Here is a 21875-nt window from a genome sequence, read left to right as displayed (position 1 = left end):
GCAAGCTGGGTGGTGTTTGCATTTTTTTAAATGAAAGACACATCCTAAAAAAGGTCCTTAATGAAAATGTGTGAGTGTGGGCCAGTGGCCGGCAGACTGCATGGCTGGCGAGGAGCTCCTCCCACCTCCGCGAGTGCTCTCTCCCCTGCACGCTTGCTGCAGCAGAGGCAGGACTCCTCAGCGCCACCTCTGCACACAGACACACACACACACAGTACAGCAGCAGCAGCAGGAGGAAGCTCCGGAGGAGGCAGTGGCAGCAGCAGCGTGCTAGTGTTGCCCGGCAGGAGGAGAAAGGATCCCCGCAGCAGAAGCAGCAGCCGCAGCGGTCTCCTGGGTCATTAACCTGCCGCTGTAGGTGGAAGACAGGCGGATTTATACGTTTGCCTGCGGGACTCTGAAGTAACAGCAGCTACTGTACAGTTGTGCTGTCTATTTATTTATTTATTTAGTCTTTTTGTGTGGAGGGGACCGGTTTGTGTTGCCAGGGAAGACAAGGTCCGAGCAGGTAAGCGGTTACACTGGTGTTTTCCTTGTTTTCCATGTTGTCCACACATGAGTTAATGGTTCAGGTAGAGTCAAGTTCTTACATTTGACATGTTTTATTTATGAGTCGTGGGATAAAAAAACAACGTTGCCAGTTTGTCCACAAATTAATTTCTGCTTTCGTCAAATATCCAGTTATCAAATATCTAAAAGATAAATAAAAGTCTCAAGCTGTTGGGGGTGGTTTGTTTTATCCAAATATTTAAATTTCTTTAGGTGGAAGTTTGTTTTATCAAAATGTCACAAGGTTGATGTTATTGTTTATTTTGGCGGAAATTTCGACTGAACAGAAACAGGTTGAGCCCCCCCTGAATGAATGGGCTGTGTGAGTGAGGCAAGCGTGACAAATGTTGCTCGTAAAGATAATTTGTATTCAGCGTGCGTATGTCTGTGTTTGTGTGTATGTGACCTGGTTATCAGAGCGTGATGTGGATGGGCTATAGTTCCGTCTCATTATTTTCAATAAGTATTTTCCTTCCTACATTCAATTAAATCAATGTGGTCTTTCTTTTGGCATGGACACAGCTAATGTGGCAGTAATAATAGTTAATACTAACAATGTTACAGCAGCCCTGAAGTATAAACCACAAGGTGACCTGTGCTTCCTCCAGGCTGTGCCACTTGTAGCATGGGTGCTGGTTTGGGGTGGTGGGTGGTGGTGGTGGTGGTGGTGGGTCACATGTGTCTGCTGGTGCTGGGCGCTCGCTCCTGCAGAAAGATTCAGACACAGTGCTGTTTTGCCAGCTGTCCAGTGTCGATAAACCCTCGGACCTTAAACTTCATTACCCCTCTTGGTCACCACGTCTGGGGGCCATGTAATCTGTTGCCATTCAGTCCATACCATTGCCTCCTGACTGCAGGCAGCTCCAGGCAAGTCCCTAGAGTCTCCAGACTCTGGGTATTGCCTCATGTTTAGAGTCCTTCAGATTAGGATAGTGGATTTTTAATCCTCCAGCCAATCTGGACAGGCTTTTGAGACATCTAGTGGCCAAGCAGCTGTGTATATGAGCAGATGTGGTGGAACAACTGACTTTGAAATTCACCTTTCATTAGGTGACCATAAAATGTCCATTCCGAAAAATGTCCACCGTCCAACTTCTGCTCCCTCTCATCTTATTTTCCCCGCCCTCTGACTTCTAGCAAGCTCATGAGGTATTTTTCATCTGCATTTTATTTTGAAGGTGCTTGAATATTTTTTCACCATATCGCTGAACTTTTGCTGCTTGTGTGTGCGTATTTACGAGAGGAAGTTAGAAATACTGGACCTTGAGCTTGGGGAGGCGTGGGGAATGTAGACAGCAGGGTCTATCTCTGTTCAAACAAGCAGGGCTGAACACGTCAACAACAGCTAGAATAACCTAAACTGAGGCACAGCTTCGGAGTCTTGTCTGGAGAAGAGAGACAGACGGAGCACAAATATGTTGGACATCTCAGATCAGCCTCTGTGGAACATCAGAGACTAAACTGTCCCAGTTCAAGGACTAAACTATGTGTGCAGTAACTTAATAAACTCACCACAGCAGAGCTCTCTCTCTCTCTGTGGGTGCTTTGTTGTTGCCTGATCATGGCAATCCCCCCTAAACACGTCCCTGACTGTCAGTCAGTTTGCTCTCTTGAGCAGTCGGCCCAGTAGCCGAATGATCTGTGTGATCTCCCATCAGTCAGCACTTCATATGACTCATGCACGGCGCCTTGAGATGTGAGGCAAGGCTCAGCTTCCTCTGTTGTCGCAGGAACGGTTAAACAAACAGTTAAACTGAGGGTGCTTTCCTGCACAAACTGAGTCAGACAGAACAAAGAAATATGTAAACATGCATTATCTTCACCAGCAGGAAACCTCTTCATTCCTATAGGATTAGTGGATGGCAAGGTTGTTCTAGGGGAGCCATGCATTACCAGGTCTCAAGGATTCCTTATCTATGGTTCTGCTACTCAATAAACAAATATAAGATTGAGATGAGATTCTTGGTTAAAGCATCTTGTATTTTATCATATCGTATGAATGCCTAATGGAATAGGTTGCATACATTCATACAATACGCAGACCCATTTCTTCCCACCTGTCTCCTCTGTCTTTCTGCGAGATAATGAGTGTAGATAGGGAGCTAATGTCGCTGCGCCTCATTGCAGCACCTTGTTGTGAGGCAATTAAAGCTGTGTTAAGAACATAAAGAGGGACACCCAGATGCAAGGAAACAAATGATCCCTCTGAAATGTTGTTGATCTTCTCACCATCAGTCCAGTTAAACAGGACACAAAGAGGCAGAGGAAGGAGGTGTGTGTGAGGGACAGTTTGTTTGTGAGAGAGCGAGGACACACATGTGGAGTGTGTGTGTGTGTGTGTGTGTGTGTGTGTGCATGTAAGGGGGAAGGGGAGGTTGTAGTGGGTGTGAGATTCACCCTGGTGAGACTTAAGACATTCCTGGCATTCCGACCTCCAGGATGCTTGAGGCTCCTCTGTCTTCCTCCAGTGAGTCGGGGGCTGCAGAAGACTCTGGAGGGCTTTTATGTCACCGGGCTCACACCGACAGACCCTTTGGTTGAACAGAAACCACATACCCTCTAATTTAGGAGGCCATGGGAACAAGTAGCACAGCACACAGCGGCTCTTCTTAAGTTACATCCGCAGACGCGATTAAATCCTAGCGGAGGTTTTCTATGAGCTTGGAGAAACACACAGCTGGGACTCTGTCATCACTGCCTTAACTATTTCAAGTTCACATTTGGACCAGTCTATTAACATAACAGATTAAAAAAAAAAAGTATAACATAGAAAATCAAAAATCCAAAATTCACAAATCATTCCGTAGAACTAATTTAACCTATGGCAACATTAGGCCAGGGGTTGCTGTGGTACTGAACCGTCAGCAGCCTCTAATGACTAAATAAACAGTGACAATGCAGATTGTGTTTAGTATGATTTAAACCCAACCCTCTTAATAAGGTTGGGTCGATGGAAGATAAGGTATCAGACATGGTACAGATCTGGTGTATTGGTTTGATTCAGCCTGAGGTAAACATCAACAACCTTTAAACAGTTTGATGCTTGGAAAATAAAAATAGTAATGTTATTTGTAAAGTGTAGAAGAAGAAGTGATGGGATAGATTCTTTAGACAAATCATAGTAGGATTATGAGACATCCTTTTGACAAAAAGCAATTACACAGACTTAAGGAGATTAATTATCCTAACACTGTCCCTCTTTCTTCTCTTCTCTCTCTTTTGCATACTGCTGTGTGTTCAACGCCTGGTGACGTTCCACCCTCTGCAACCCAGCCATGAGAGTTCATCCCCTGTCTGACAGATCCTTCCACACCCACTTCTGACACAACCGGATTTAGTAAACCAAAGATGTCAGCGTGCAGCGACTTTGCAGAACACGTGTGGAAACCCGGCTCTTGTAAGAACTGCTTCCACCCACTTAGTGCGCACAAGACTGTCGGCGGCCTGGGTGGCAACGCGCCGGTCGCCTGTTTGAAGATCAGCCTGGGAGGCGATGAAGAAACTGGAGTAACGACGCCCTCACCCTACAGCAAGCCAACCATCGCTGTCAAACCCACTATGATGAGCCTTGACACCAACGAGTCAACTGATGTCAACATGAACATAGAGCAGGTAAATGTCTCATTTCTGTATCAAACCATAGTGTTTATCCTGCCTGGGTATATCTCTGTTTTTAATGTGTGCTCATGTTTATGTGTGACAGGAGAACACAAAGAGCCCAGTTGAGCGCTTGGGATTGAAGAAGCTCTTTGACCTCTCGTCTCTTTATATCGATAGTGATGGCTGCAACAAGGCCCATAGAGATGCAGTTCAGAGTCCTGAAACCAAGATGGACTACAACAACTCCTTTACTTTTTCTCCCTTGTCCCCCAATATCCTGCCAAAAGACTCAATGATCATCGGCAATATCTTTGTAACCCAAGAGGAGGGAAGAGGTTCCCAGAGTGTAAAGAAAAATACCAATGGAGACAACCGAAAGCAGCAGAGTATTCCGTCTGGTATTAGAACCACAAGCACTTACAACGGAAGTACTGTTACTACAAGGGACACCCGTCAGGGGTCTGTGGAGATCCGTTCGCCAGTGGGCTTTGTCCCTACCAGTCCTACCACAGTTTATAGCAATGGTACAATCAGTGGGAGTACTACTTCTGTTACCACTAAGACTGCCAGCACTTGTACCACTTTCCCAAACTTGACTTTAAGCGTGGACACCCCAAGATACAGCCCCCCTTCAACCCTCCACTCTGTTCCCATCCTGTCAAAACAGACCAGCCTATCAGACTCATCATGTTCTTATCGTAGTAGTACAGACTCACTTCCTGGGGCAGAGGGGTCGGGAGGAAGACATGTCAGGCCAGGGAGCCCCCAAAGTCCACCAGCCATGAGTAGCCCACAATCACCGCCCAACTCTGCCAATGGTCAGACGGACTCAGAACCCATTTATGCAGAGAGCACCAAGAAAAAGCGCAGGCCGCAAGGAAATGGGCTGCAAACACAGTCTGAGTCCCCAGATCAAAGTAAGAAACTGTCCTGTTCTGAGCCTGAGCTTTCAGGAGAGAGTCAACGGGCCACCATCACTGTAATGGCCGCTCACACCGAGGAGAACAACAGGACTTTTTACCTGAGCAGCCCAGATTCAGCAGTCAGCACCCAGTGCAACTTTAGCCCCACAGCACGTAAAGATCCCAGCAGCCCAGCCTTCCGCTGGCCCAGTCCTAGCCACAGTGCACCATCTCTGGTCACAGAAGCTAGCCTGAGCCCCACTCTCCATCCCAAGCCTCAGTCTAGTCCACCAATTCCGCCAAAGAGAACCAACCGCTCCCCAAAACTGGGCACCTCTAGCCTCTCATCCTCCATGTCCTCTCCTGTCCCCTTCCCTGAACTCCCACGACTAGGCACCTCCAGCCTCTCATCGTCCATCTCATCTCCCGTCCCTCTCCCTGAGCTTCCCATGCTTTTTCTCGTCTCTGCTAGAGAGGGCCACTTCAAGGTTCATACAGAGCACCACAGTTCTGCATCCGAACGCTGGCCCAAGCCGCACCATCACAGTTCTGGCTGGAACTGCTGCATTAAGGAAGAAGAGGAGGATGAGGAGAGAGAGCGGAAAGAGGGTGAGAAGAAGAAGCTGGCCAGCAATCCGGGTACAACCTCTCGGGTGACAGACCTGGTCAATGGTGCCGCTGTCTGGAAGGAGGCCAGGGACTGGAAGGCCCACAGCAGCCCCCCTCCGATGACAGAGCCAGGCACGGCCCCCCCAACTCCCCCCAACAATGGTGCCTGTCAGGGGAAGGCTGGAGGCATCGATGCAGAGGAGGAAGGCAAGCATAACAGTAGCATGCTAGCCAAGCAACCGTTGCATGGCAGCTCTGATGAGCTGCTGGCCCCCGGGAAGGAAATTGCCAATAATGAGCCCAATCCACCTCCTCCCCCTCCGAAGAAACTGCACAGGTAAGAATAACAAAGAACTTTTTGTTGGCCTTTAAACGTCTAATTGTTACCACTCAATTAGAATAGAATGTGATGCCTATATCTGGATGTGACTACTCCGTGATTGAATAGTCAAATAATTGTCTATTTCCATGAATTCTTTTTTTTTGGGGGGGGGGGGTTAATCATGTTGTAAGAGGTCAGAGGTACTGACCAAATGCCATTTGAAAGTTGGCAGAGCTCAAGTTTTTAAGCTGTACAATCGGATCAATAGACAGAAAACTGCTCTTTAATGAAGCTGTGAACACAATCGTTTTATATAGATAAAGGAATAATGATTAATAATCCTATACCAGTGGTATTCAGCTTCCTCATTTCAAATGTTTAAGTAAATCCTAAATGCTGTTTTACTTAAACATCTTGTGTTTATATGTCATTTTCTGCCCTTTATACATTCCTCATCATGCCGTCTGTGGTGGATAAAGGCAGAGCAGAAAATGCTTCAGACAGTTTGAGGAAGAGTTGGTCTTAAATATTGTTTACCATACGTAAGCTGTGTTAAAGAAAGAGTAGCGGAAATAGAGGTTTAATTACACATCAGCACACCAGGCCCTTGCTTTAAGATGAATGCTATGCATCTTTTAAACCTGAACTTCAACCCATTACATAACAGTATTTGCGTGCATGTCATCAGGTTTTCTACCTATGTCTTGCATATATTGATGTGACTATGTGTCAGCCACGACACTGTGGTTTCATTATATTACATAATTTAGCAGTTACAAGATGCACTTAGTTTAAGAGCATAAATAAATTTTGCTCTCTGCAGCGACTATATATATATAAATACACATATACATTCATATTTATATTACAATTCTGGCGCTTCTTATGTAAAATAATCAGGTTTTCCCAGTGATGGTGCATGTACACACATCTCACTGCAGGCATTTGTGTGACTCTCAATGTGCCTTCTCCTTTCATAGCATCATTATTCAGCCTTGAATCAGCCTCCATTCTCGCGCCTTGTGATCATTCAAACTGCTCCGGCGTTCTGCTCAATGCACGCTTTGTTCTATTCATGCTCTTAATGTGACTTCTTCGATTCTAATTAACAGGAAAAATGGGTCTGTTAAATAGTCCCCTTCTGTTTCACGCTACTGTACATTTGTTTTGGCTGCAGCACGAAAAACAGGGCCTTGTTCCATTCATATTGTCACACTGGGACAAATCTGTCATTAGCAGGTGTTCAGATGCATCTTTGGCTTAAAAAGTTTCACATTTGCTCAGTCGCACATGACTGTTGGAATACATGTGGCCTGCTACTTTTTGTGCTTAGTAATTAATTCCATCACTCACAGAATATGCAGAATAATAGATTTTCCTTTTTATTAAGACCTTATGATCATGACATACTCTCCACAAGGCTTCTAGTCTGCATAGATGTTTATTAGCAACAGCATTTGCACACATGCTTTAACCTGAGTCTACAGGAGGCTAAGAATATGCACTCTCTCTGAGTCAGCTACTCAAAGGAGAAAGAGAGAAGAGGCCTTGTGTTGCATCGAATGATCCCCTTCAGAATTAACTTTGCTTTGTCTGGGACCGGGGGGGTGCTGAGGTGTAATACACGACTGTGACTTCCTCAAGACCGGCAGATGTCTGGAGCTGCTGGCGTCAGCCAAAGCGGAGTGGTAGCGTTATTTGACTATCAAAAACACAGATTACACTGATCACGTTTCACTGGCCGTTATGTTTGCGGTAATTCTAGTCAGGAGCCGTCTCTCCTGTTATGACATTGCCGACATTCTGCGCTGATAAAAATACACCTTGTTGAGACACATGTGGGAACACGCCTGGAGCCAGCGGGCGACAGTTGTGGCTCTCTGGTGTTTTCAAGTTTATCGGCAGGTTTAGTTTGTTTCCTCAACAAGTGTCCCAGGGAACCAGACGTTTACTGGAGTACTGCAGGGTAACGGATTCTAAATATCATCTTAGAAACATAGAAACCAAAACTTCGAAAGAAGATCTATTCAGGGTTAAAAATAAGCTTTTGTGTAGGACGAAAGGGAAAACACATGCAAACATGTACGTGCACCCGGTGAGGCAGCATTTTTAAATGTGCTGAATCATTTAGAAGCCACAGATGGTTGGCCTTTGATCACATCAAATGTTCCTCTCTTATTCCTTTTTAACAGGTCAACATACCGATCATGTGACGGGTCGACCGAAGGCTACATCCACACTAATAATTTATAGTTGTGAACCGCATCACTTTTGCTACGTTCACGTCTGGTATCCACTCTAGCCTGGAGTTTTCTAGACCTTAGAGACGTTTGGAAACGCTGATACAAATGTGCGTATTTGTTTCCTGATTGGTTCTTAAGCTAATGCTTAGTTTTAGTAACAGTGCCACAAATAAATCTCTGCAACTACATCAACTACGCAACAAACTGCAGCACAAAAAATCGACTTCCTAGTTTACTTCAGCATGCACGTGACCAATGTACAAGAATGTTCATGTGCCAGAGACAGAGATTCTTTGTGACACAAAGCTAAGACGCTTGTCTCCACAAAGATTGAAAATGGATTAGTGTGAATGTAGCCGAAGAGACGTGTGTGTTTGTGTTGTGTGTCTGTGACATGCCTGAATGTGTGAGTGAGTCCTCTTTAACAGCAAGGCGTGTCGATTGGTCAGTGAAGGTTGCCAAAAGGGAGGGCCTTTAGCGAACAGATTGTTGCCCCTGGCAACTTCCAAACTGTCCCAGTCTGGCAAGCGGCTGCCACCACTAGAAGTAGAATTTATAGATCAGTCATGTGGATTTGATTCCATTGATTGTGGCTCGGGCGTGAAGTGCCTTGTTCTCCTTCTAGTAATCTCTAAACTACTGTTCCAAGACAAGCGGCCCCTCCCTCCACAGAGCCACCCTGGTTCCCTCTCGGCAGCAGAGCCGACAGCATCTCGCTGCCATCTGCCCTCAGAGAGGCTGCTCTGAGGTGACCTGCCGGGTCAACGATGAATGAATGCTACAAGTGAGACGTGGCTGCTTTAATTTTTGCGCATCTCGTTGGCGCTGTTGCTTTTCCTGCTGAGACAGACTTTAAATACACATATGACTCGTGAACAACCAGGGTTGTGTTACTACACATGGCGAGGCTTTAGAGAGCCACCGGTCTGATCCAGGGGGCAGTCTGTTTCCCGCCAGCCCGACAAGGACCCTCTGCCTTTCCAGCATGAGGTAGGCACAGAACAGCTTCTTTTCTTAACATCGCTAAAGATCAAGGAGATATCAGTTATTATACTTGCAAAGGAAAATGGTTATACTGTTGCTCACACCGGAAAGCGGGGTCAAAGTTTGACTGTGTCGCAGAGGGATCGCGTTTAACTACACTGGCTTCATAGGTAAGAAGAGGCCTCACCCCTCTACCAGCCAGCACCCAGATGTGCCTTTTAGAATGGTGCAGCGACAAACAGCATGTGGTCAGTTTGTTACTAGTTTTATATTTCCACTCACTTTTTGCTCTCTCGGGCTTCTAATCCTTTTATGCCTAAATTATCTTAGGCTATCCATATTTTAATTTAGTTTATCCCAAACTCAAATTATGGAGGGGAAATAGATTAAGGGAGAGAAGCTATGGGTTGCAATAACTCAGAGAAGGGGGCAGCAGACAGAGAAGAAGATAACAAGGCTGCAGCAGGTTGCAAGAGATAAAAAGAATCGGTGTCAATCATTAATGGATCTTTGGTTTATGGAGCTATACAACCATTGCAGCTTTCCTCCAATTCTGGGAAAGAAACAATGGACGTCTTTCTTCCCGGCTCAGATAACATGTACAGTACAATGTAATCTAATATAACAGCCCTGCAAGAAATATCACCTCAGTGAGTCTTTGTAATAATATGAGAGGAACATTTACATCAGTTTCTCTCTGACTCAGCAAAAAAGTGATGTTTTAAAGGTGAGCAGATGTTGTGTGAGTTGCATGTCTGCTGCAGAGGATTGCATTACATTGTACCGGTGCTCATGAAACCACCTCCTGGCTGTGACGGAGTCAAATCTGAGTCAGCCCGCTCCCCGGTGCAACTCCACCCCAGTGTAACAAAACTGACTTGTTAATGTTTTGGGTGGGATCAGGTCGGTGTTGGATTTCATGGCCCATAACACTGTGTAAGCAGCTTTGATTCTGACCTGTCTCAACATAATACAGCCCCAGAAAGCAAATGTTTGTTTGTAAAGCCGTTCTTTTCCGAAACACAAATTTTGCTGAGACGTTTACCAGAGTTTTCCTTTTTTAGCAAATGCAGCAGGAGTTGTCTGGGGGATAAAAAACAGTAAAATGTGCGCAACCTTCAGGCGAGAGATGGCGTCTGGGTAGAGTGCAGAGGAGGCAGGGAGTTGATGACGTGTAAGAAACTTATTCGGGGACCGTCAGGAAACTGTCAAAAGCAAGTGACTGGGATGTTTGCGTTCCCACTTACAGCCCCTTTAGAAAATGTCAAGGAAAATGCAAGTGCACGTCTGAAAGCAGCTTCAGTGTGTGAGGCGGGGGTTAACGGACCCTGTATTTACCATGGAGGCGCCTCTAAATAGGTGTCAAGAAGTAACAATCCTGCTCAACAACAACAGTTTGTGTCTCCTTTTACAGCGGCACCCTGCGATCTGTCCCTAGTCAGCTGTAACCCCAGTCTGATGCCTTTTTTAAAAAACTGCCCCGGCTCCTGTCACACAGCTTTATTATTACCCACACACACGGTCAGAATAGCCCACGCGTCAGCGGATCCCTGTGCGTTACTTACTGTAGCATGACTGTTTACATTCTAAATCTGGGTCACTGTTGTTGCCGGGCTGATTGCAGAATACAAACCTCGTCTGACGGGGCTGTGATTTCTCATGTCGACTTTGTTTTAATGACGGACAACATTTAATCTATTCTGTGGAAACGGCCAATCAAGATGTTTATGAATGGATGTTTAGGCTACAGCCTGGTGATCGGACCACAGGGATTAAACGATGGATGGATAAAGTTAATTTTAACCTCCACCAACGAGGTTATGTTTTCAACCCTGACGGTGTGTTTGTTGGTTTGTTTGTGAGCAAGATTACAAAAAAAACAACTGATCGGATTTCCGTGAAACTTGGTGAAGGGATGTGGTAAACTTAGGGAAGGAAACCATTACATTTTGGTGCGGATCTGGATCAGGGAGCGAATCGGGGATGACATTTTTTTCTTTAGATAGCGAGGGGGTTTTTCCCAGAAAACAATTCATGCATCTTGATGAAAAATATTAAAAGGACTGATATGTGTGTGTGAAATTTGTGGCAGCTTGGTTTAATTCAAGGGGTCTGTCCAACTTTGGCGGATGTTTGCCCTCTACTGAGTGCAGCTCTTGTTACTATAAGGAGCTAACTAATTTGTTTTAATACTGTCTATCAAGTTGTAGATAACTAGTGATCGTATTCCTGTCACCAGCAGTGAATCAATCAGTTAATCGATGGGCAGAACATTTTAACCAGTAATTTCAACATGTCGCCTCAGGCTCAAGGAAAATGTAGTGAGACATTTTCAAAATTTTTTTTTGTTTTTCATTTATAGACTAAATACTGAATCAATTATTCAAGAAAGGTATTGTCAGATTGATTGATGATAGAAATGAAGGTTTTACTAAAGGCCCTGAAGGGCGTCTATGTTTGTACATGCAGTCCTAATCAGAGAGAAGGTGTTTTTTTTCTAATGCCCTGAATCCGGGGGCTCGTTCAGCAGCGCACGTCCTCCCACATGGACAAAAGCAGTGACTCTCCTTCATCACGGAAAAATCTCATGTTTAGGACACAGACGTCGGAGATCTGCAGTGAGACGTGCACGGGTGCATTCATGTTCATAGACTCATAGTCTCCCGCAACCCCAGTACCATTCCTCCACTGCCTCAGCATTTCCACCGCCTTTCATCACGTCGCTCTTGTCAGTAAAACGATAGCAGATCCTTTAGCTTTAGTGTCCACAGGGAACGTCCTCACCCTTTGTGTCCCTCCTGCGCTCCTCTCTCCCTCTCTCCCTTTCTCCCTCTCTCCCTCTCTCCTTTCTCCTGCTCGTCTGTTTGTTCTGTTGATTTATGGGGGGAATTGAAGTCAGGGGCCGGCAGATAAATGGTTGGCCGAGTCATTTTGTGATGGAGGAGAGGAAAGGGAGATGAAGGGACGAGACCTTGTTTCCCTGAGCCATTAGCTGATATAATGAGACAAGTGAATGGCTGTCGCTCAGCCTAATTGGTCACCTTGGTTAGATAGTCTCCTCATGCACAGTTTGCAGGGGTAGAAGTGGCCATTGTGGTGGACATGCAGGCAAACTGAGAAGAGGATTAAACCCTCTGAACAGTGAAGGAAAATAAATTGTGTTTTGGATTAAAGCGACAATATGGAATGTTGACAGAAGAAATAACATAATTATCATCTTACATATGAAAAGTTGAATTTCGAGAACTAAAAAACACAGTTGCTGAATTCAATATCACAAAGGCTATGAGTGGCTCATGGTAGTTAGTTATTAGCAAATTGTTGCAAGTTTTCAATCATTATCACAAAGTGAAGCATACTGTATCTCATTATAGAGAAATATTTCCTGCAGTTATCCTCACTCAGACTGCAGCGTTCATGTGATGTGGGAGTAATGGGAATCACAAGTTGGGAAAATCCGGGTGAACGTCATATGAAGTTGGAACAACAACTTAAGAAGTCAAAAAATATTTTGGTTCCCGAGTTGCCCCCATCATTGTTTATAAACCAATAAACGTGATTTTACAATCAACATCTAAACAGGAGCTTCTGATTTTGTTTCTTGCAAACATTCTGGATCCATCTCTCACAAGCATATAACAACATATATTTAACCGATACAGATGTTTTGATGATGAGTGTGCATTCGTCTTGAAATATTTATCTATTTCTTTGCTCTATGTAAATAAAGGAAAGAGGTGTTTTTACAACGTCCATATTTTTCCTGCAATCAAACTTCAATGCACATGAAAACACCAAATTCGTGGCAATGAGTTCAGATCTCAGCAGCTGTGACTCAGGAAGTGGAGCGAGTCGTCCACTAATCAGAGGGTCAGGGTTTCGACCCCCAGGTCCTAAATTCTGTGTGCCAAAGAGTCCTTGAGCAAGACACTGAACCCCAAATGGCCCCTGACGGCTGTGCAGCTAGTAGTGTGTGAGGGACGTGTGATAAAGTGCTGCACAGAGATGCACTGTGTGAATGTGTGTAAAACTGTACTGTGTACGCTCATCAAGACTAGAAGCGCAGGACCCTCTGAGGAGCATGTGAATGCAACGTGTGTCTTCAAGGCTTTTAACTCCAGGGAATCTTGGGAAATGTAGGCAAATCCAATGTGCCATTATCCTGTAATTGTCACTTGAGGATGCTGGTTGGCAAAAGTGACATTCTCTCACTTTAAGACCAGTACATGATGCAGTTTACTGTTTCATAAAAGAGTCAATATCTGAATTAAGCAAATCTGTTAGACTAGTGCTATTAAGGGCATTTAGTGACGCTCGTTTGTTGCCGGTTAGAGTCAACACTGAATCGAGAAGTGTGTCCTCTCTAATAAGGAAGTGAGACTAATCCTAACAGTACACTGTGCTCAGTTTCTCGCACGTACTAGTGACACATAGTGGAGCCGATAAGAAAACGTCAAGAGGAAGTGGAGTGGTTCCACATTTGTAAACAGATGATACAAAAAAAAAAATTCTATGGCGACAACAAACTACCGACGCACACAAACACGAACAGATGGCAACACAGATGCAGAATAAATACATGCAGACTTTTGCTTGATTGCATTTTTGCTTATATCATAGTCACTGAACCTGTGTGTGTCTTTTTACAGAGTGTCAAGTAAGATGAGTGGCAGCAACATGGAGCTGGACCGCTGCAGCCAACAAGGGTCAGCAGAGAGCACTGCTTCATTACCATGGGGACTGGGCAGTGCCAGCCTGCCCACAGCCTCCACTGACAATCTGACTGCTGACACTGGTAAGAACCAATCCCACTCACGTTCTGTCCCTTTGTTCTGATAACAACTCGCACAGGGAGCCTAAGGTTTGAATCGTCATTGTACAAATTGGGAATCTAGGATTTGGTCTGCTATCTATTTGGTTGAGTCGCTAGGCCAAACGTGGATCTCAGGCGCCGTGCTGTTCAGACGCTGTTTCATCATGTTTTATTTTGAAGGTGTACTTTGTCCGGAGTGAAACTGAGCAGCACTAAAAACAGAAATGGTGCCGCAGGGTTTTATTGCAGCTTATCTCCTCTCTTTTCTCCCTGGTAGTGCACACATACAGATTGTCCTGACCCGGTGTAGATTTCTGCCCGTCGTGGAACCTGAGACACAAGTCAAAATGACTGGCATATGTCCATAATTATAAATTATTGTCATCCTCCACGTATCAGCTTTAAAACCTCCTTGATGCCGAGGCGCTTGTAATTGCTGTAACTTCCTGGGCTGTGTTGTTTGAAGAGATAATTATGGAGTATGATAACGAAGGAAAAAGGGCTTGGCTACATCCTACGGAGTACTTTTTTTTTTTTTCTTCTTTACAGTTCTTCCCCCTTCTGTGAAAGCAGTTATTGAAGACAGCTCCGCACAATTATCTCAGTATCTGTCTCCTCTAGTGTAATGTCAAGTTCCAACTTTAAGTCTTTAATTAACAAATGGATGATAATTGGATGGAAGATGTTTTGGGTGTCAGCTTGAACTCTGGATTGTGGAAATTTACAACTATTTGGAGGAAACAAGGTATGTGTCTGTACCAGGGTTAAGCAGTAGGCAGAGACAGAGGGGATGTTGTTAATAAATCTGATGACAGGTGAGATCACAGAGGAAAATTAAGGTGTGCGTGCTCTGTTCAGATACGGGAAATAAACCTACGTGGAAACAGAATATATGGTGTGAATCCACAAAGGCAACCAATAGAAAAGCTGCCAGTTTGAGTTATGAAATATGGATTTGGTCTTGTTAACTTCAGTATTTTCTTCCTCTAAAACATTTAAAGTACACAAGCATTGTTCCTCTTGTAAACCAGAAAATGTACTTCCACTTTCGATAATCGGGTCACAAACGTGCTGATAGACTTACCTCCAACAAGGTGGTTATGTCCATTTGTTTGTATGTTGGTTTGATTATAAGCTAAATTTCATGGATCTAAATGAAAAAATTGGCATATTTAGAAGACTGACGTCTCTGAGTGTGCGGAATTCAGATTTGTTTGGTCAAAGGTCACTGTGGCTTCACAAATCATGCTTTTGGCTTCTTAAACAGGAAATCTCAAGTCTGCCTCTAGGTTGTTTCTTCAAATATAGACAAACATTGTCGAATGAGCTCATATGAGTTTGGGGAAATAAATTAATGTGGACTGAAACTGCACTGGCTGTCGGAGGCCTACAAGTGCAGGGCCATAATTGTAGTTCTTTTTGACTTTTTTGACTAGATTTTCGGGATGCTGCGCGGAGGTCTTGTTCCTCTCCATTTGCCAGAAGTCCAGCAGCGTCAGCTCCAGGATCTCCTCTCCCGCCCTCCCTCAGCAGCCTGAGTAACCTGCCACCGCCGCTCCCAGAGAAGAAGATGGTCAACCGCACCTTGTCAGCTCCAGACAGCACCAACGGAAAGCCCTTTGTCCGAGCCTACCCGCGCCTCCCATTCACCGGCTCAGAGAGCAATGTATGTCGCCCTGCTGACATTAGCTCCCGCTCCAGTCTACCGTCCAGCCCTGTTGACCCGCGGCCCATTTTCTCCTCCAACGAGTCTCTGGAGCGATGTCACGCCCCGCTAGGCCGACCCCTGAGGTCCCGGACACTGGACGAGTCACTGAAGAGTCACGGTCGCTTGGGCGTCCACTGTCGAAGCAGCATCACCTGCTCCTCTTCCCCTCAGCTCAGCGTGCCCTTCTCCGCAGAACAGGGTCCGGCAGCAAATTTGGGCTCCAGCATGCAGCTCCAGACGCTGCTGAGTAACATCGACAGCAGAGAGGGAGTGTACTCCAAACTGGGAGGCCTGTACGCAGAGTCTCTCCGGCGCTTGGCTCTGAAATGCGAGGATCACTTCACCCGCTCCCAGAGGAACCCGCTTAGGTTTGAGGAGAGCAACTGGTCACTGTTCAGACTCACGTCCAACAAGCCAAGCTGCAACGCGGGAGACGCTGTGTACTTCTCTGCTGCCTGTGCGTCAGACCCCAGCCACTCCTACGCTGTGAAGGTAAGCTATCCCCATCCCTATGTTAGAAATGAAAGATTGTATTGTGAACTTAATTACTGCTGCGGAAGAGGTTATGTTTTCACCCCCGTCTGTTTGTTTTAAAGCAGGATTACGTAAAAACTACTGAACTGATTTCCATTAAACTTGATGGAACAACAATAATATGATGGAGCAAAGAATCCATTAAAGTTTGGTACAGATTGGGACAAAGGTGCAGATCAAGAATCTTTGTTGTTTTCGGAGGACTTTCTTCACCTGTTTTCCAGGGAATACTAAATGGATCTGGATGAAAAAAGATATGTTTAGGAATTTGGTCCAAATTAAAATGCAGATCCATTGCATTTAAAAGTGGTTTCCTAGGGCAATTGTTGGACCTGGGCAGAAGAATTCACACGACTAAGAGCTGTGTTTTGGTTAAATATATGCTTGTTGAAACCGTGCTCACTTTCAGAACTCCTTAGATTCACATTTCTTTACCTCTTAAGGCCGGTGCATGCTTCTGCAACTGCGTCTGCGGCTTTCCATGCCGCTGTTGCACAGGACTCGTTGTCATTCATGCTTCACCAACCGTTGCGAGTGTTAACCGCCAGAACACTATGCGGAGTAACGTGTTTTGTCGAAGACGACTTCTTTCTTCTTCGTCGACTGTGGCTCCTCGTAGCCTTTTTCTGGCGGACAAAACCACCAGTCAGTGACGGGCTATACAAGTGGTCATACTTTCAGATCTCTTCTGCCAACCGCTCTTCTATTTGGTCCATATTGGTTCTTCTAAATCTTCCGTTGTTTCTGCCGGTATTATAAGGCATGAAACCGGAAATGCGACTCCGAAAAGGATGTAGTTAGCAGACCAATCACAGCCTTTGCGGGCTGGCGGAGGCTTGCGGAGCTTTGTCTATAGTTAGAAAATTTGGGCGACGCACGTAAGCACGTAAGAAGGGATACATAAGCACGTAAGGGGCCCGGCATGGCTCTTGCACTTACGGGCCCATGAAAACGCAGAAGCATGCATCAGCCTTAAGTCCTGTTGGATTTTGCCACTCCTGTGGGTTACTGGTGGTAACAGCAGCTATGAGTGTAATGGTCAATTTGTTGTGGAACCAAACAAACTCATTTAGTTTGAATCAAGATTTCTCTATTTTGCCGTGAGAAGTTTTCCTTATGACACAGTAAAGTTGTTGATTACAAATAATCAAAACTTAAAATGACTACATCTTGTTCTGTAGAAGTATTTTGATGAACGACACCTTAGTGACAAATGGGTTCTGTTGCCTGGGACTGTTTCACTAGAAAAAGCCACCACCCAGTTAAATACTTTTAATGTGAAGCAGCAGCAGGAAATGCTGTGTTTGGATTTGCTGTAACCGAACACAGCTCTGACACAGTGTGAGGAAATATCAATGAGATAAGAGCAAGTACCCACTGGACGTAATACATTCACCTTTTCCTGTGAATCGCGTGCACGTACGTTGACATTTTGAATCCCAGACAGCGATGACAAACTCGGCCTCTCCCAGGGAAAACTATTGTGTAGAGAAGTAATTGTGTAATAGCATAAAAAAAAGAGGGTTTGACTACATGAAAATCTTAAGGGATTAAAACTTTAAAGCTCAAGAGAAACTGAATCACGTCCATAGTTTTGCACCGTCATCATTCAGTTTTAACAATTTAATAAATATTTTTAGATTGAAAAGTTATTTGCAGGAGCTGCTCCATGGGTGGCCGTGATTCCGAAAAGTGAGTTCAGTTCAAAACAGGCAAAGGATTGTAAACAAGATTGTTGTGGGCCAGTGGTTGGTTGCAGTGCCACGTGTTTAATCTTCAGTCAGAGGTTGTTGTCAAGAGAGCAACTCGTGGTTCAGCCGCGATCGTCTTCCCTGTTGTTGAGACGAGCGATTTGCACAGCGGGTGATGTAAACTGTCTTTTTAAGCAGGGATTTGACAGTGAGGATAGAGCCGAGGAGGAGATTAAAAAAATCGGGCTGCGATCTTGTTTGTTCTTGCGCTGCAGACGGGACGGTGCCAGTGCAGCGCAAATCTTCCGAGGCAAGTAGTGTAAACAACCAGCGAGAGAAGAAGGGTGTGGATTCGGTCTCACCGACCTTTGTCCCAAAGTCATTAGTGGTGAGCAGAGCGGCAGCGGCTTGTACGGAGTCGGTCGTGCCACAGCCCGGGTGCCCACGCTCTTGCTTAATATCTTTTAGGCCTGATTAATCTTTACATTCCAGAAAGGATTTGCATCCAGACAAACCCCTGTAGTCAAGGCCAACACACACACACACACACACACACACACACACACACACACACACACACACACACACACACACACACACACACACACACACACACACACACACACACACACACACACACACACACACACACACACACACACACACACACACACACACACACACACACACACACACACAAAATGCAGTATGAGGCCATCCTGAATATATCTGAAACCCGAAGAATGTGTTTGTATAACTCTATCTATTTTCGCGTTATCGATGTGAACATGTCGATTTTGGTCCAGTAAATGTACTTTATCATTTACCTTCGTCGAAGCTGATTGGCCACTTTATCACCTCATTTTATACACATACGAGATCAGCTACAAAAATACACTGGTATTGGTAAATAAACCTTGTGGGTATATGCAATCGCTGGAGCTTACTGACAAACACATCACAATGACCTGATGGATGTTCTGATTTTATCTGAGTAGATTTTATCCTTAAAAGTTTAGGTTTTCCTGCAGCTTTAAAAGAATAACAGATTATATATATATATATATATATATATATTTATATATATATATACTGTATATTAGACTAGTGGGTTAAAAAGATTTCACTCGAGGTAGAGCAGGCGCTGAATTGGTGCTGACCTTGGACCCTCACTAACAAGCATTTCTTTCTTGTGTTTCTTGGCTCCCCTCCCTTTCCGTCTCTCTCTGTGTGGAATTCCTCTCTCCCTCCTCCCCTCTCTCCCTTTCTTCTTCCCCTCATGTCCCCCCCTCCATCTGCCCTCTGTGTATATACCTCCACAGATCTGTAAGAGTCCGTCCGCGGAGGCCAAACAGGGCCATCTCTACTGTCTGTCGGTGCAGCAGACCATGCCTCCCCACTTCAACCTCCAGCAGGACTGCGGACACTTCATCGCTTGTGTTCCCCAGAGCATGCTGCCCTCTGAGGAGGTGTCCCTGCGCAACGCCCCGGCTCCGTCGCCGCCTCAGCCGTCCACAGCTGCGCCGGGCCAGCAGGTAGACCGAGAGCGAGTGGTGGTCATCACTTCGGAGATCCCCCAGCAGACGGCAGCTGACTTCGCTCGAGAGTGGCAGGCGTTCCATAAAACTCAGCCGGAGGTCTACGAGCGCCGCGTATGCTTCCTCCTGCTGCAGCTCTGCAACGGCCTTGAGCACCTGAAGGAGTACGGAGTTACCCACCGCGACCTCTGCCTAGAAAACCTGCTGCTTGTGCCTCATCGCAGGCCCTCCCAGTTCTCCCAGCACACCCACAACAACAACAACACCATTAATGGTTCCGGTGGTGTAGACAATCAGCGCCACCTTCCCCGGCTCCTCATCAGCAACTTCGCCAAGGCCAAGCGGCGCTCCTCCGAGGACGCTGCCTCAACCAACGTGGACCCTCGCACCAAACGCAGCCACGCCAGGCTGGCACCCGAGATCGTCTCTGCAGCCCAGTACCGTAAATTTGACGAGTTCCAGACGGGCATCTTGATCTACGAGCTCCTCCACCAGCCCAACCCGTTCGAGGTGAGTCCGGCGCTGAAGGAGCAAGACTACCGCTGCGAGGAGCTGCCCCCCATCCCCCCCGTCTCCCTCTACTCCGCCGGCCTCCAGAGGCTGGCCCAGCTCCTGCTCCAACCCGACCCCATCAAACGAATCCACATTCAGGAGGCCAAGCGCATCCTGCAGAGCCTGCTCTGGGGCCCCAGGAAGGACCTGATGGAGCAGCAGCTGGAGAGACAAGGGCAGGGCGGGGTCTTCGTCGACGGGTCTCGACACGAGGGCCTCCTCAACTGGCTGGACGTGAAGCGAGCGCTGCTGATGATGAAGTTCGCCGAGCGCTCGCTGGAGCCCGAGAGGAACGCGGAGCTGGAGGACTGGCTGTGCTGTCAGTACTTTTCCTCGGCTCACCCTCTGTCTCTCTGCCACACCGCGGAACTGCTCTACCCACTGAAGTAACCGCTCATTTTTAGGACTAGGGAAGCGTGTGTTCGTGGAGATAAGTGGTTTGAGAAAGACCAGCAATGATCAAGTCAACATCTCGGCCTCCAGAAAGTTGGATCCTGTGGAGATACTGTGAAAACCACCCACCCCGTTTGTGTTAATACTAAACGCACGAGAGCCATGTCTCTTACTCGCCGTCCACTCGGAACCTTTGAACAAAACAATATCCTGCCACAGACTTGACCTGACGAAGACATGAGGTGCACAGTCACAGAGAAATGGACGAAATAGCAAAAACACTCACTTACCGACTAGAATCACTGATAAATTAAACGATAGAAAAGGAAGAATGTGGACAGTTTTCATAATCCTGTAATACACTTACCAAAGTTTCATGTTTGACACTGTATTTTGTATTTATTAAATATGGATTGAGGCATTTTCACCTCTGGACACAGGCTAAAGATTCATAACCCTAATCTCTGTCAGCTGGCTTTTCAAAGTTATGCTGCGTCCGGTCTCAATGTGCAGCTAATCACTTTTTATTTGCCCGACATCCTAATAAAACTATGAGGCCACTAGCAGACTGTAAGTGCTGCACCACAGATTAATGCCCGTTCCTCCGTGGATACACGTTTTATTATTGGAGTGATCAAATCTGATCTGTGTTTTACCTCAGGCCTTGTTAGACAGATCTGCGGAGCAAATGGACTCAGCATAAATTAATGATAAACTGTCTCAATACAAATAATTCTCAACGTCAGCCTTTTTGCTTCCAACGCACGGACGACGCCCGGTTTTCCTCCTCACGTTTACTTTTTGTACACATTTAAATGTTTTTGACATTTTGTCACAGTGCCTTTTTGTTCTTTGTATATGTTACAGTGACATCGGAAGCCACATGTAAATACGACCGGTGGTTATTGTCTTTTTCGGTGAAACTGGCCTTTCACAGGATGCTCGAGAGACAACGTTGTACAGTTTATTTGTAGTTGATAAGAGAAGAAAAACGAGCCCAGGCAAAAGCAGGTCTTAAAAAGAAAAACAGCCATGAACATGAGCAGTTAAAAAGATATTTATGATATAATTTGTTATCCTGTAGTCGTCACTGGATTTTCTGTGTTTATTTTCATATGTGGATGATCGTTTCTTCTTCTTCTGCTGTATGTACCGTGCAGGCTGCAGAGAAAGCTTCAAGTTACAAGCTTTTTTTTTTTTTTTTTTTAATCAAACAAACAATGTTTCCTCTACGTCCAGAGTGATGTGACTTGAATCGTGTCTGATATTTCTCATGTTGAAGAGAGAAAAGTAAAAAGGGTCTGATCTCACAACTAATACATTATTAGTGATTTGAATTCTTTTGTGTGTGCCTCGCTTATTTGCATCTATCAATAAACTGTGCATATATTTTCTCACAGTATTATGCAGCGTTTTTATTGTTTCTTTGCATCCATC

At 45.5% G+C, this 21875-nt stretch overlaps 1 protein-coding gene across 1 annotated transcript; it reads left to right on the top strand.

Annotated features, from left to right (window-relative positions):
- Positions 1-212: 212 nt before the first annotated feature.
- LOC133974988 (inactive tyrosine-protein kinase PRAG1) lies at positions 213-21840 on the top strand. The gene is made up of 6 exons (XM_062412827.1): positions 213-508; positions 3823-4161; positions 4253-5997; positions 13859-14004; positions 15459-16222; positions 19278-21840. Exons 2-6 carry the CDS (start codon positions 3898-3900, stop codon positions 20433-20435), a joined length of 4077 nt encoding a protein of 1358 aa, XP_062268811.1. The 5' UTR covers positions 213-508; positions 3823-3897; the 3' UTR covers positions 20436-21840.
- The last annotated feature ends 35 nt before the right edge of the window (positions 21841-21875 follow it).

This window comes from Platichthys flesus, chromosome 19 (assembly GCF_949316205.1).
Source record: "Platichthys flesus chromosome 19, fPlaFle2.1, whole genome shotgun sequence".
Classification (NCBI taxonomy): Eukaryota; Metazoa; Chordata; class Actinopteri; order Pleuronectiformes; family Pleuronectidae; genus Platichthys; species Platichthys flesus.
Note: the sequence above shows the minus strand (reverse complement) of the source record. Positions and strands in the feature narration are given on the sequence as shown.